This window comes from Balearica regulorum, chromosome 9 (genome assembly GCF_011004875.1).
Source record: "Balearica regulorum gibbericeps isolate bBalReg1 chromosome 9, bBalReg1.pri, whole genome shotgun sequence".
NCBI classification, from domain to species: domain Eukaryota; kingdom Metazoa; phylum Chordata; class Aves; order Gruiformes; family Gruidae; genus Balearica; species Balearica regulorum.
Genome location: NC_046192.1, coordinates 29004827 through 29021127, shown reverse-complemented (window position 1 = coordinate 29021127; position 16301 = coordinate 29004827). Strand labels below are relative to the sequence as shown.

Here is a 16301-nt window from a genome sequence, read left to right as displayed (position 1 = left end):
CAAGGCGTTCCCTGAGAAGGGCACTGTGTCTGTTATATATTGTATTTTTTTGGCTGCAGTGCGTAGGGTGCTCAGACAAACAAACATACACAAATAGGTTTTCTCTGCTTTACGGAAGACCCAGTGTACCCCAAGGCTCGGCGGCACGCCGGGTCCCTGCGCTTCGTGCAGGAGAAGCACCGCTGGCTCCCGCTGCTGCCGGGGACGTGCCTTGCTCTTCATGTGGGACAGAGTCACGGGCACGAAATAAACCGTCCCCCGGAGAGCGGCTAACTCACCGTCTCGGCTAGGGCCAGAAGCACGGCCGTCTGCATCGATCTACTGCCTGCCAGTGATTTCGGCAAACACAGCGCTTGGGGTTTCTTCCTAACCAGATCAGCTTAGAAAGTGGTTTGTTGCTAGATGCGTATCTGTTGCAGGAATAATCTTGGGTGGTTTAAGAGTATCTCGTCAGGCTTAAAAATTGAGTCTGGTTTAACTACAGAAGTTTTAAGACAACTTTGGAATTAAAATGAAGCAAGGCTGCGAACAGACAAATGATTTTTTTTTTTTTTTTAAGCTAATGGTTAAAGCTGTGGTTCCTGCTGCGATCATCACGTGTAACCGAAGGACTGCTGCGTCACCGGGGTCCATTACCACTGGGCGTGCGCTGCGCGCAGTGCTGATTACAGGCAGGTTGGGGAAAATGCTGATTTTTAAAGATGGTTTTGAATACTTGAGCAGAATGCATTTATGGTTCCCTGAAGAGGGACTGTAATATTTTACTATGATTATCACCAGCACAATAGCAGTGAAAGGAACAGACTTGAACATGTGCATATAAAAGTGACTATGTCCTAGAAAGAATTTGATGGGCAGAAAAAAAATTTAATTGCATTTATCTGTTTCGGTGAGTACTTTTTTTTCAAGAGTCAGCTTTCTAATAGTCTTTTCATGGGGAGCAATAGTTTATGCCATAGAAAATTATGTTGTTTCCTGAATGAGCTAAGATGTTTCAGAATCCCCCAGAAAAGCGGAGGTGCGGTGCAGCACTGAGGGGCTTTGCCTTGCACTAGGCTAGGCAACGGCTGGCGGCATGACGAGAGCGGAGATGGGCTCGGGCTGGAGATAACACTGCGTAGACAAGCTAGAAAGTAGAGTCAAGAATTGCCCTGGAGTAACTTTTTCCTGGAACATTTGTTATCAGCTGTGGATCCTGGCTGCATTCGTTGGAAAACAAAGCAGTTTGGCAGACAGTGCAGGTGCCTTTCCAACTCCAGCTGCGAATTCCGCAGCGAACGCTAAGGAGGCGTCTGACAGGGTCTGTTTGCGTTTGCACAGTAACACAAAGTTGCTTTCAGGGCTGTAAAAATAATATTTCCTGGTATCTGGGGTACTGTATTTATCAAACAAGTAGAGGGAAAAAAGCTCGTGCTCTCTGATGCTAAAGACTAGCAGTTTTAGAAAAGGTGGTCTCCTACGACGAGCTTTTGACAGGTTTTTGTAACATCTTCCCTCATCTAATGCACGTGAAGCAAATAATGGGTTAATTACTGAACGGTGGATAATTATTGGGTTATTAACTGAAAAAGTGAAGCTGAGGTATCTGATGACCACAGAAAATATTCTATTGCCAATGCAGTGTGCTCCACCACAATGAATACTGCTTTGAATGTAGGACAACAGCAAAGAAGATGCACCAAATTACAAGATAAAAAGGGGAAACAGAAGCATTCGTTTCTTCCCTCAGAAGCATTAGATTCCCCACTTTCTGATAATATCACACGAGAGCAGGACTTGGGTGAGTCACTGCTCATGGACAAGCTTAAAAGCCAAACAGAAGCAGCCAAGGAATATTGTAAAATCACTGCTGTGACTGGGGTGACACTTCGCTCCTGGCCCGAGTGCTGGGACGCTCCTTTTGAGAGCAGAGCATCACACAGCATCGTGAGCCGCGTCACAGTCTGTGTCGCAGTCTCGGGTCTTGCCCGATAGTCCCATCCCGTTCACGGCACAGAGTCTTCCTCTTCAGCTTACTGGTCTTCCTCAAGTCCTTTCTCCCATCCCGTATGTCCAAGATGTTACTAAACGTGTTGCTGCTTTTCCCTGCAATGTCAGACATGGCCGCCCTTCCCCGCGCCGGCTCGCAGGCCCTGGCCGTCCCCACGGCTGCCGGAGCCCCTCTCCCGTGCGCCTGGAGCCTTGCCCTCGTCCTGCAGGCACGCTGCTCCCCCTGCCCTGCGCCAGGGCTCAGCTCCTCGGTGCCTGCGCAGCATTGCTGCACCCTGGGACCTCTGCCCGAACCCCGGCCGGTCACTGCTCCCTCCTGGTCCTGCTCTTTACTCCCAGCTTTTCGGGGAGCAGATTGCCGACAGAATGTTTTTGTTCCTGTCCCCCTAAGTGTCCATTTCTCCCTTCAGGCCTGCATGCAATGGAAAAGATAAAGGAAAGACTGTTGTCATTGTTCAGCTTATACAGAAAAATTTTGGGCGAGGTATATTGTCAGACAATCCTGACCGTTCGGACACGGAGCTGTACAGGGGCCTCGTCTCTGATGCCGCAGCTGTACAGTGGCATAATGACAGTCTCGGGAGACTTTTCCACCACGCCGTTACCTTGTAGAGCGCTCGGTACTCTTCCTCCTGTTTAACGTGGTGTTATCTGCTCCTGTGTAGCTGTTCTGGAAAAGGGCTGATTTTTAATTGTTATTGATGCACTTTCTCCTCAAATTTTCTCTCAACCACAAAGTTTTTTAAAAACCCCTAAATTTAAAGAAATAGACTATAATACTTCTCAACCCAAGTCACTGGAGTGTCGTATGATGATTAACTAATTAATGCCACTTTTTGTTGTAAGTACGACACGATGTTGTGTGAGTACCAGCGGTGATGTATAAAACGCTGCCATCCGTGCGGCTTCGGCCGGCTCCTCCGTCAGTCGGTCCCCAGAACGAGCAGCGCTACGTACCATGCCGGTTCACCGACTGCGTTTAGCAACCAGTGCAGGGCAACAGTGCATGAGGTGAACAACCTCTGTGACAAGTGCACTGAACTAGATATTTTTGATGAGAGCAAACACCCATTAAGCGAGGAGCAGAAAAGAACTACCCCCTTTTTTCTCCCACGGATGCCTAAACCCCAGTTTATGATTCTTAAGGGTAAATACGCAACGTGAGGTATAGATAGATGATGAACTGTGGCTTGTATACATGAACTTGGAAAGCAGTAATAGCATACCACTTCTTACAGAGATTGGAATGTCCTGCACTAACTTGATCTTTGGCAAACATTGCAGTCAAATGGACACTTTATTTTTATCAATTAAATGTATCCTATGGTAAGGACAGACCAGAAAAAGATTTTAGGACCTCCAAAACTGCCACCAAGTTTTGTAAGAGATTTGGATTTTATAACTCTTACGGATTGCAACTTCTGTGCATCCCCAGTCACGTAACGACTCGTGATACACGTAGAACTGATGCTGATTACATTCAGCTCTTTTCCACCATGTCACCACTGCTGTAGAGTTGATAACAATTTACCCGAAATGCGGTCCGTGGTTGTAGAAACAGCCAGGATGAAAACGCCAGGTGTGATGAGGACCCGTAGCAACGTGCATTTTAGCAGAAACACCTGTGGGAAGTTTGTGTGTGGGCTGGAGTCAGCCGCAGTCCAGACGAGTGGTGTCATTTGTCCCTCACTACCAGAGAATCGACAGACCAGCAAATGTTAAAAATGAGATGTCCTTGAAGAAAGCATATAACCAATAATTAATGCAATACTTTCAACTACTGTCAGCAAAGTCAAAGCAAATGACAAGAATTTAGTCATGATAATGAAGAAAACCTACTATGAACTAGTATTTCCCGCTCTTCCTTATTCTGAACTTGTTCCTCAAATTCCCATACTACAGCGGTGGCTTAAGACACTACTCGCTTGATTAAAGGTGATATGAAAGACTTGTTACCCTCTGAACAGAGAGAGCTCAGCCAAAACTGGCTCCCCTGGCAGTGTTTCTAGAGAAAAACAAACTAAAGCTCCAGACCAGAGTGTTTGCAGACATGGGGGTTTAAAAAACTGGATTTGAACCCAGACTTCCCAAACACCAGTGACTAAAGTGAGGACCGGAGCAGTGGATAGTGCAAATCTATGGCCAGACCTGTAACCCTGATCTACGCACTCCACGGGGCCAGTCTCTACTGGGACACTTGCCCCACAGAGGTGCTGACGAGTCAACACGGAACAGTGAGTGTCGTTATGAGGTTGTCAGGCCATTCTGCATGACAAAAACCACCAAAAGACTGCGATCTGTGTGTTTAAATACATCAAGATGTGTTAGACAAAGTCTCAGGAATAAAATGTAATGATACTATCTTAAAATATGCATGAGATTAATCTTCCCAAAGCCAGCGATCAGATCACTGACCCGGTGTGCCAGTGTAACTTAGAAAAAGCTCGGAAGCATTTTTATCCACTGGTGGAGCCAAGGAAAAGAGCTGACAAACACTACTGTCCTGGGAGCATGCCCTTGGGTCACATGCGGAGTCTGATAAACGTGTCAAGGAAGGCATCTCAGAGCTAGATTTTAAAGTTTGAAGATCTCAGACTTGTTGACTCTTGCCTTTGGTGAATACCACAGCTGGATGCGTGGAAAGTTAAATAGAAGATGTATTAACAAACATTAGGCAGGGTAGGGAATTACTATCCTACTTTATTGCTATTGCCTAGTTCAGCCTCAGCTTTTAAGTTATCTGTGGTTTGATTAGAGAATTGCTTAGAGACAAAATAAATGTGGTTTGTCTGTATTTCCTGTTCTTGTTCGTCCTAAATGTGAACATAAACTCATTTGTAGAGTGCTGCTGTTAATTTTATTTGGGCTTATTCGCAACCGACTATCCAATCTTGTATTTCCGAAATACCTCGTGTTTGTGCTGTCCTGGAGGTGTGGAACAAGGAGAGGATCTGGCACAAATGGTGGGTAGAGGGGGGGGAAGCTTTCACGCTTGGTTACTGTAATGCTAATGCAGGAATGCACCCACCGCTCCGGTACCTACGGAGACGGCACCTCCACCGCGGGAGGGGAATTGTTTGCACCGCAGGACACTAATTGCGGGCCGTGACCGAGGCCGCAGCCCCTTCCAGGCAGGCAGGCGAGTACGGGACACGCACGCTGGAAAAGGGGAGCCCCGAAGCGTTGTTGTTGTATTACTTTTGTTCTGAAGATTCATTAATCAGAAACCGTACCGCCGTTGCCATCACGTTTCCTGTCCCACTGCCTGGGCGGCACGGAGCGGCCCCCGGAGCATCCCCCGGGAGCATCCCCCGCGGAGCATCCCCCGGGAGCATCCCTCCCGGAGCAACCCGCCGCCGCCGCCCGGTGCCGGGGTGGCAGCCGAGGGCGCTGGGCTGCAGGCCGAGCGGGAGCAGGGTCGCTCACAGACCCCGGCAGCAGAGCGGGAGGGACGGGTGCCCTTCGCCCCCCGCCTTGCGCGGCCTCAGGCCGCCGGACGGCTGGAGCGGAGCGAGGGGCCGCGCTCGGGAGGGAGGGCCGGGTGGAACACGGGGGGAGGCTTGGCTTTGCTCGGCTGCACCCTGCTCAGCAGCTGCTAGCCGCGCCCGGCAGCTTGTGCCCGGCCCCTACAACTCCTCCCGGCAGGACGAGAGACCGCTTGTGGCTCGGGAGCCGCCGGGGAGGGCCCGCCTGCAGCGGGGCTCTGCTGGAGCGCTGCGGGGGCGGCCCGGCGGGGTGGCGGCCTCCGAGCCGGCGGAGGATGGGCGGACCTGCCTCGTCCGCAGCGGGCGGTTATTTTCCCGAGCGAATTATCCGCTAAAATGAATGATATTAAAATGGAAAGAGACGACAGGGGGAACGCGCGGGAGCTGCGTCCCCGCGGCTGGAAGGCGCCCTGAGGCAGCAGGGCCGACCGCTCCGCTCCCCCCGGAGCGCTGTCCGCTGCGCCTCTGCCCCGCCAGGCCGGGCGGGCACCGCCGCCTTCCCCGCGCCCCAGCCCCTCCTCGCCGTCCCCCTGAGGCAGCTCGGGGGTCCCCGGCCGCGGACCCGGCCCCCAGCGCTGTGCCCAGCGCGGCGTTCAGCCCCGCCATCGCCCCGCTGCGGCGCGCTTCGGTGGGCAGCGGCCGTGCCCGGGAAGGGGAGGGGGGCCGGGGGGCTCGGGGCGGCCCCGGCCGGCACCTGCCGCGGGCGGGAGCGGGGCGGGCAGGAGCGGGGCGGGCCGGGCCGCGCCGCACCGCCCCCGCGCCCGTCCGCCGCCGCGGCGCGCAGCCCGCCCCCGGCGCGGCGGGGGTGAGGCGGGGGGCGAGCCGCCGAGTGCTGCTCCCTGGCGCTCGGAGCCCGCTCCAGCGCCCGCCCGCCGCGCCGGCGAACATGAGCGATCATGGCCGCCTTCGGGCTCCTCAGCTATGAGCACAGACCGCTCAAGCGGCCGCGCCTGGGGCCGCCCGACGTCTATCCGCAGGACCCGCGCCAGAAGGAGGTGAGACCGCCGGAGCCCGGCCGCCAGCTCCGCGCCCGTCCCCCGCCCGCGGCGGGCCGCCGCCCTCGCCTGCGGCCCGGTGCCTCCGCCGAAACTTTTGAGCGGCGCCGGGCGGCCGCGGAGCCGCCCGCTGACTTGCATTTTCTGCGGCGAGGCGGGGGCGGCGGTCCCGCTGGTCCCGCTCACCGCGACCTCGGCCTCGGCGCCCTCCCCGCGGCCCGGCCGGCACCCGGGCTCGCCCTGCGGGGCGGCGGTGAGGCCGGCGGGGCAGGGGGGCCGGGCCGCCTGCCGCGGGGGGGGAAGGGCCCGTGGAGGGCGCAGCCACCTGCCGTGGGGGGCACCCCGGCCCCTGAGGGGCACGGACCCGTGAGGGGCACAGCCAGGTGCTGTGCGGGGCACCCCGGCCCGTGAGGGACGCTGAGGGGCATGGCTGCCCGGAGGGTGAGAGGTGCCGCTGGCTTGGGGGGGGCGTGGGCCAGCCGAGCTGCCCGCCCTGACAGCAGGGACCCGTGGCTGGAGGAGCGAAAGGGCTGGACGGAGGGTTTGGAGGTCGGGAAATGTTTCTGACGGCACAGGGTGGAGGTGAGCGGGGCTGCAGCTTGTACTCTTGCATCAGGCTGTGGCTGTGCCACTCCTGGGTACCACAGCCAAACCCACGGAGACCCGCTGTGGTGCTGGGGGCAAGCACGTAGTTCAGGTGGGTGCAGTGACATGGCTGGCATGTCCAGCAAAGCCGCCGGCTCAGTTTAGGCTCTCCCTGGGTTCCCAGTCTCGCTTCTGTGCCACCAGCCCTCCATGGGTGGGTGGAAGAAGCCTCTGGTTGGGTTTTGTGACCGGGATGTCTCCCAGCAAAGTCCATGGATTTCCAAGATTTGCCTCGTGTGCTGGGTTGTGACTTGTACACGAAGCCGTGCGTGCCACATACCCCCGCCTCTCGTGCGGCTGGTCTGGGAGGTCTGCTGGTGCTCCTGGCCATCTTCTGTCCGGTGAATTCAGTGCTTGTAGAAGTTGTTGGTCTGACGTGTAGAGGATGAACTCCAGTTAAATTGACTAGGTACAGCAGGGCAGCCATGCAATGGTCTTCATGCTTTGCTCTCTTCCTGGTCTGTTGTCTTCCAGAAAGGAGACTAATTAAGGGTGGTTTGTTAGCTGTCTGTGAGTGCTGTCCTCTGGTCCCATAGGCTGGCAAGCACTTGTCAGAGAGGGACTGTTGGTCTGCGCTGGCTGAGAGGGGCTTGGACAACACGCAGTGAACGATGCGTATTCGAGTCCATTACTAATCCTTTCAGCCATCTCTCTCAATTTTTTGACCTCTAGCATCTTTCTATCTTTTCACCCTTATACCACTACTCATCATACTTACAAACTTGATGATTATGGTAACTAGAAATATTTCTCTAACGTGTATTTTTTTATATGTGATCGTGACCAGGCTTGCAGAACTGCATCTGAACTCAGCTATGACAATGTATGGAGATTAATTTTTAGCTCTGGACTGTTGCATATTTTTAGTCAGGTGGTGGATTGATTCTTGCAGACACATTTATAAATACGCAGCCATTTACAATAAGAATGGAAGTGGCAAGTGCCCAGATGGTTAATATTTAAAAAATGTTACACGGGTGCATTAGTAAGTAGAAAATAACTGCAACAGGCTCATTGTTATTTGCCTTAATGTAATTGATTGAAATGTGGCTTGGGGAATGTCTTCGTTCCGTGTGTGTACGTGCGGTTTTAGTGCGTGTTGCACGGGGTGTTCACAGGATACAGTCCTGTGTCGTTTCACCCTTGGGGTTGGTGAAGTCTGTCTGTCATTTGAAAAAGGAGACAAATGCGGAGTTACAGGTAGAGGTGGGAATGGGCTGTCTGGTGACGTTGGTGTTGCAGACTGTCGCTCTGTGCTTTTCCAAATTCCCTCTCTGCTAGGAGCTGGCACCTCCAGGGACCCCGGGCTCTCACGCTCCGGAGCTGGCTCCAGAGCCCGTTCACCTGGTGCTGGTTGGAAAAGTGGATCCTTTGCAAGGTCCCCTTGTAAACCCTGGGGTAATCAACACAGCCCCTGGGCGCTAGCACGTGCCCTGTGTGCAAAACACTCCCTGCAGAAATAAGGGGCCAGCAGAAGGGAAGTCTTCAAATTGCATAGCGCATAGCTTCTGCTTGAATGCAGTTACCTGTTGGGGCTGCTTTGAACACCTGGTACTGCCCTAAGAGAGAAAGAATAGGAGGAATTAGCTTTCCTTGTCTTTCTGTAATGTGTTTTCTTTGAACCGTGCTTTGCGCATAGTTTCCCTGCTGCTGATTGTGGAGCGAAAGGTAGGTTTGGAAGTCAGGTCCTGGGGGAGCATCTGAAGGAAGGTGTTAGAATCGACTTTTTTTCTAACACTTCTTGTGCTCTAAATTGTTACCCTCTCCCTAAGATGGCTAAAATAGAATGCAAATTGTGTTTATTACAAGCCAGAGATATAAACACCAAATGTACCATAGCAGGGCCGGATCCTGATGATTTTACTTGTGAGTAATGCTTTTAACTGCAGTTGAATTTGGTTTCAAAGCACAAAAAAGCACAACCAACATAATATGCTGAGAAATAGCCTTCGGACAGAAGGAACTTCGTTGCCTTCTTTGGACATAGTGCACAGGGTTTGACCCTTCCAAGGCTCAATTCTCCAACGTCTACCATCACCAGTAGCCCAGCACACCTTCTCAGAGGTAGGATGGGTAAAGCAGTTGAAATTTCTGTCAGGGAGGCCTCTCCAGGATTGTCCCCCTTGTGCCTGCTGGGAATATACCTGGCTTTCTGGACCCTTCAGTGTTGGAAGAGACCAGTCTTCCTCTCGCTCTCAGTATCTGTTTATAACGTGGCCAGTATGTCATCTTCCTATTCTCCGCCAAAACTTGCTTCTGCTTGTGGCTGGCTGTTGGGTCTGGCTAATCCTTGTTTGTGGCTTCCGAGCTGTTGATTCAGAGTGGATAATGTTCCTCTAAATATCGTTATTCCTCTCTTCATCACAAAATACAGCTTGTTTAGTAATCTAAACCTGGCACCCTATTTTATGCTGTCTCTTTTAGGGAGTTACTGTTAGATCTCATCGTTCAAACCAAGGCCAGCATAGCGGAAGCTGAGCGTGAGTGGAAGGTTTGTGCTGCAGCAGCTACAGCCCAGGTTGAGATCCTGGGCCTTCCTGCAGAGGCTTTGGGTCTCCACCATAACGCAGTGATTGCTCCAAGCCCTGTCGCAATAGACAGACACAAAGCAAGAGCTGGAGCGTGTGAAAGGGTCTAAAATGAATGACTGGTTAAGAAGATCCATTTTGTTGCTTTCATGAGTTTAATATGCACTTATTTTAAATTTCTCTTCCGAAAGAAATTTTCGAGGTTAGGGAGAAAAAGAATGTATTTCAAAAATTGCTTCAAAGACTGCCAAATAGTGCCAGTGAAGCTCTATACATGCCTGTTTGCTCCACTCACATGTCAGAATAAACTGGCCAGCTCCTAGTTTTTCACAACATCTATACGTTGTTAGCTTTCTCCTGTTCTCCTCCTGGCTTGGTGCTGCAGTGAGCAAGTATTACTGCAGTAATAAGGAAGCAGGAGAATGCTTAAGTTGAAGGAGCTTGTTCCTGTTAATTAAAAGTAAAATAATATGGAATTATACAGCCCAGAACGCCCAATGATAATGCCTCGGTGCTTGATCCTAACAGTCGGTTCATTTGTTCTCGGTCTGGATCTGAGTGCCCTGACTGCTCTGAACAGGCGTTGCCGGAGTCACGACGGCGATGGAGCGAAGTAACGCACGCAGACTGAGGATGGGCTCTGACTTCTCACAGAGCTGGTGCTGCCCAGCTGCTGTGAACGTCGGCCTGGACTTGTCGGCCTTTCTTCATGTAAAGATAGCCATCTGTATGCGTTCCGTTCACAAACGGAGTGCTGCAGGTGCATCGGTGGGTCTTGAATATCCCCCACGAAACTATTAAAATTCTTTCTGAAACAAATTAATGCAATTTGGGCCTGAATGTTCATTTGGCTATTTAAAATTGCAAAAGGGTTTTAAGCCTTGATTGGACTCGCATGGGGCCCTGCTTGACATTTTGCAAGGAAGCTTGACATCTCTGCAGGAACCCGGAGGACCCAGCGTGTTGCGGCGCAGGTCACTTAGTGACAGCAGCGTGCGGTGCTCCTGTGCCTCTCGTTAGGAGAGGGCTTGCAAAGCGAGTGAAAGGGTGCTTAACCCCAGTGCGTTCAGTATTGTACAACTTAGCTGTGCTGGTTTGTCCAGGAAGCTTCCCCTCTGCTAGGGGACAGCTGTGCTCTTAGAAAATAACCCCGAGCTGTTAATGGAGCTGGTGAGAGAGATGTAATGAGAGCTCCCGTGAACGACCATTTTATTGTTAATTTGTTTGTAAAGGTATCTCGGTGCATTGTGTTCACAGATGACGTGTCTTTCCATTTCTAGTTGGTGTTTGGTTATACAACTGTGCTATGTTCCGTGTTCAAAATTTCTGAACTACTGCTGAAGGCAGGGAGAAATCTGAGCTAATAATCTGAGCCAGACAAAACCAAAACAGTGGTGTGTTTGTGATGTGTTTGTGTTGTCAGTCCTTCCGCAGCTTGTTCCTACAGTAGTGGTAGATATAGCAGTACAACATACGGCTCAGTTATTTTCAGCGTAATGATATCTAGGCAGCTTTTTTCGAAAGAGGAGAAGTTTAAAGATAACGGAACTGGGGTCATCTGTGGAAATGGCACTAATAGTAACATATATCTCCATCTGTTTGGCATTTACCTTTTATTTATTTGCTTATAATCTCTTTGATCACTTTCATCTCTGCCTTTATCTGTGTTTTCAAGGCTGTCTTGGGTATAGTGTGGGTGGAGGAGTGTTCCAGCACTCCTTGTTGATTTCATTTAAAATTCAGATGAGGCTTGCTAACTTCATAAGCCCTACAGAGCTTAGATTTCTTCTAAATACATTACTGTCTTCTGTGTTACTCCCAAGCTTTGTGAAAATGCTGAAAAGCAAAATGCACTGCAGAGCGTAAGAGAATAAACTGAATGGAAGCTTCTGGCTCGCTCTTTTTGGGGAGAGATGTTGCCCAAAACTAGTAAGATTATGACATTCTTAACTTTATTTTTCCCTGTTTTATTTGCTTGGTTGCACAGCAGTCACTCTTTGTTTACGGAGGTTATTTCACAGTCATCTTGGGGATTGTTCCGTTATCTCGTCTGCTACCAGTGGCCCGTGGACCACTAGAGCTTGTGCAGAGTACTTCTGGTGGCAAGTAACTGATTCAGTGGGGGAGATCTGTGCCTTTTCTTCAGAGGGAGATTAAGAAAAACAAACAAGCCAAGTTCCCATTCATCTGGGGTACTGATCTGGGGTGTAGGTAAACCTCAGTCTGACAGGCACGTGATCCTAAATAAGTGAATAAACTGCTCAGCCTCCGTAGAAGAATATTAACTTGGGTGAAGATACGGAGTGAAGACGGGGAAGGACGGGGCGAAGGTGGGACTCGCTTAGGAAGTTGTTGCATTTGTGCAGACTTGGGAATGTGTCGGCACTTAATGCTACTGAGCCCACTTCTGCCTGTTCTGTGCTTTTGCTGTACATATGGTCCGGCTAAAATACCCGTATGCAGCAAAGTGAAGGTGTGTTGGTAGTGTAGTAGGAGACTAGTAATGCTTCCACTATGCAAGTAACCCCAGAACTGGGTTTAGTTGCAACAGGGACAGACGTTTACTTGAAATTGTTTCTGCTGGAGGTGATCTGTTTCTTATTTCATTAGATATTCTCAAATGGTGGTTGTGAGGCCACAAACTGAAATAGTAACGTTTTAAACTTCAACAAAACAACGATGCAAAAGCTTTTTTGTGCTGGGGGAAGGGACACGTGGGGGTCTGGGGGTAGTGGTGTGCAGCAGTGTTCTGTCGTGGAGCGATGCACGTGGCTCCAGTGATCCCAGTGCATCTGGAGGAGAGGAGGAGGCACTGCTCTCCCTCCGCTGGCCAGGACGGCGGGCAACTGGCACCACTTTCATGAGGAAGATCTAGGGCTGGGTGCTGGGAGCACTCCAGGTTTTACAGAGGCTGCCAAGACCTTGTTTCCTGCCACCCTTCTCGTGGGCAGCAATCCTCTTTCAGCAAAACTAGTGGCATCCGTATCAAGATATGGCCTTGAAGTCTGTAGTAAGGTGAACGCTTAATGGGCACTGGAGGATCGGAGTGGCATCGTGTTCACTAAAATCCTGTGACTGTGCAAAGCGCTTTGAGGGTTGTTCAGGTGCATGCAGAGTGTGACATACCAGCAAACACATACATTTTCTGTATAAAAACATGCTTCTTGGAATTATGTGACTTCTTAAATTGTAATTTCATTTTTTTTTCTTTAAAACGCTCTTTACAGGATGAACTAACTGCAGTGAATGTAAAGCAAGGCTTCAGTAATCAACCTGCCTTCTCTGGAGACGAGCATGGATCTGCTAGAAATATTGTCATTAATGCCTCAAAGGTAAGACAGAGCTTTTCAGTCTGAGTATACTCACTAAAATTGGAACCAAGCTGGCAGTGGTTGTACTGGATTCCTGACTGCTTTACTTTCTAGTTGGAAGTCTTCTTATTAATTACAGAACTAATACAAGAACGCTGAGCTGTGTTTCCGCTACCTAGTGTTATCAGTCTTCAGAGAAAAACATGGATGCCAAGAACAAAACATAACTAGCTGTCATGGTTTGGCCCTGGTTGGCAGCTCAGCCCCACACAGCCCCTCGCTCGCTCCCCCCACAGCAGGATGGGGGTAGAATTGGAAGAGTGAAAGTGAGAAAACACAGTTTGATAGGACAAACACTAATAATAATAATAATAATATATACAAAACAAGTGACGAACAGCACAATCTGTCACCTGAAGTCGATGCTATGCAAGACCCCCAGCTACCCAGCCTCTCAGCTCACATGCGCAAGCAAAGCAAACCCAGGAATTCATTCCATCCCATGGCAGGCAGGTGCTCAGCCATCCCCAGGGAAGCCGGGCTCCATCACATGTAACAGTGACTTGGGGAGACAAACACCGTCACTCCGAAGTCGATGCTGTGCAAGACCCCCAGCTGCCCCGCCTCTCAGCCCCCCCCCCCCCACTTGTAAATGGAACGTGATGTCGTATGGTATGGAAGATCCCTTTGGCCAGTTTGGGTCCACTGTTCTGGCCGTCCCCCCTCCCAGCTTCTTGGGTGCCCCTGCCTTCTCGTTGGCAGGCTGGTATGAGAAGCTGAAAAGTCCTTGTCTGCTTGGCAACAACTAAAAACATCAGTGTGTTACCAACATTATTCTCATCCTAAATCCAAAATGCAGCATTTTACCAGCTGCTAGAAAGAAAATTAACTCTATCCCTGCTGTACCCAGGACACTAGCACACTTCATTGTAGGAGAGACATTAATTTTTGCTCCTGGTCTTTTATTTGCTTCACTTGGAAAGACAGTAGTGACTCTTTCCCTGGAAGTCCCTAGTGTTTACACATCTTTAGCTTGCTTTGGTCTTATATCTGTTTCATCAGGCTGTTTTCTGCCAAGAGAAACTGGTCACTGTGGTCCAGGTCTCTTGGAAATATATTCTTGGATTGTTTAGTGAAATTTAACTTAGCTCTCCTGTCTTGGGTTTTGGGTTTTGTTTTTTTTTTTGAGAGTCAAAAAAGTGTGAGATACAAAAGAACAATAAAAATCACTAACAGGTTAGTTAATAACCTCCAAATTGAAAATAGTAGCTATTTAGAAAAAAAATCCATCCTGTATTTCTTTGAGGGATCTGTCCAGGTTCATGTACTCTCCCCTTTTTTTCTGCTGGGAAAGCAGGAAGAAACAGTTTTGAAGGAGAATGTTATTAAGAATCTTATAAAAATGTTTTCAGACAAAGTAATTTTCTGCTGTTTGAATTTTGAAATGTATAACTTTTTATGGCTTATTGGAAAATGTGAATTTACTTATACAGTGATACTCTTATTTTAGCAAAAGAAAAGGTACAAGTAAGTGACAGGGTTGTTATTGTTGAATTGTTAAAGGTTTTCCTGTCACATTCTGATTTTGTTTTCTAGAATTGCTACCTGCAGGCACTTTCTGTCTTATGTTTAAATTATTCGTGTTTTGACTATTTGACATAACTGTTTGAAAAGTAAACCAGAAATGCACAAGGAAGTGCTTATAGTTATTTGGAAGATTTAAGTGTAGAATTGCCAAAATAAGTTCTGTATCTCCTAAAAGCTTTTCATAGATTTTTAAATTACCCAACTATGAATATATTTATTAGAAAATCAAACACTTTAATCTCACTGACAGGCCTAAATTAATTCCTATTATGGTAATTTTGAAAAGTAAATAGGCTTACATGGGAAGTAAAACCTTTATTGGGCTTTTTTTCTGCTGTTTTGAGATTGAAGGTACTGGGGAAGCAAATCTTACAAAGCTTTTCATTCTGGAGGTATCGAGTGGTAGTGGAGGTGTTTTGAATGGAATTTGGAATGCTTTCTGGATTATCTGAATCTTTGAAGTTTTGCCCGATGACGGAAAGCCAATGAATGCAGTTCTTGTGACAGCATAGTTTGTTCGAAATAGAAGTGAAAAGCACGTGTTTGCACACGTTATGGTATAGTAAAGTGTAGAAGGGGAGGAATGTTCTGAGACACTCTTAGAATACACTGAATCGGGCCTAAATCCGAGACGCGCGTCGGTTGGAGTGACGTGGCTCTGGGCGTTCAGTGACCCATCGTAACGGCAGGTGCGTCTCTGCTGTCTCTGGGACCTGGTCCTCTTTGGAATGGTTTTGCTGACCTGCAGCTTCTGCAGTGATAACGCAGAAGTGTTGCATGAGTGCTTGATATCATGAATCCCCACCTCCTAGCTGCAGGAAATTGCAGTGTGATCTTATTAGATTGATAGCCTGGACTAGAGTGATGACTACGTCTATTCATGTGGAAATCCTTTGTGCACTAATGCACGATAGATGCTTACTTACTGGGTTGTCATATATGTTTTGCTTTCTTTTCCCCACCAGATTGGCGCTTACTTTAGCAGCATACTAGCGGAAAAGCTAAAACTTAACACTTTCCAGGACACGGGAAAGAAGAAACCACAAGTAAATGCCAAAGACAACTACTGGCTGGTTACTGCTCGGTCTCAGAGTGCAATTCACAACTGGTTCACAGATTTAGCAGGAAGTAAACCACTGACTCTTTTAGCAAAAAAGGTATCAAAATACTCCTTCCTCTCTTTCTTGGATATTGGATTGTACTGAATTGGGCAGTATTTCTGAATGTGCTGGATGTGGAGCGGTGCTGGAGGCAGCTGCTGCTGAGCAGCCTGTTCCCTCTCTGCAAGGAGGGTGTGTGGGCAAAGGGGAACTTCTGATCTAGCTGGTACCAAGTTCCTTTAAATGACTGTATTTCAGCTCAGGCATGTTTATCTTACTGACAGCCAGATTCTTTGCCTGTACGCTTCACTTCAAGGGTCTCTTTCTCAAGCAGAGGAACAGAAATTCTTGTGTCTGGCAAAGAGATAATCGGCGAGGAAGCTAATGCATTCTTAAAAGAACCTGCCTGCTAACTCCAACCCCTTTGCATGCTCTTCACATTTAAATTTGTATTTATATTAACAATCTTTGTTAAACAGTCTTATTAGTTGCATTCTCGTTTAAGTTTCCAGTTAAGGAGAAGTATTCTTGCTGCTTTGTAGTGGTCCTTGTATAAGTCAAAAAGGCAATTTTGAGCTATCTTTTTGGATACTGCATGCTGTTAAGAACAGCAGTACAAGATAAATTTGAAGTGGTCATTAAAACTCATCCAAGGTGGCAC

General features: G+C 49.0%; 1 protein-coding gene across 2 annotated transcripts in view; it reads left to right on the top strand.

The window, feature by feature from the left end:
- The first annotated feature begins 6229 nt into the window (after positions 1–6229).
- The window catches only part of MED12L (mediator complex subunit 12L), a 149625-nt gene continuing 139553 nt past the window's right edge, over positions 6230–16301 (top strand). For both annotated transcript variants that reach the window (XM_075761763.1, XM_075761762.1), the window contains exons 1-3: positions 6230–6469; positions 12870–12974; positions 15506–15697. In XM_075761763.1, the coding sequence (XP_075617878.1) occupies positions 6371–6469; positions 12870–12974; positions 15506–15697 (396 nt within the window). In that variant the 5' untranslated portion in view covers positions 6230–6370. The remainder of the gene's footprint in view (positions 6470–12869; positions 12975–15505; positions 15698–16301) is intronic.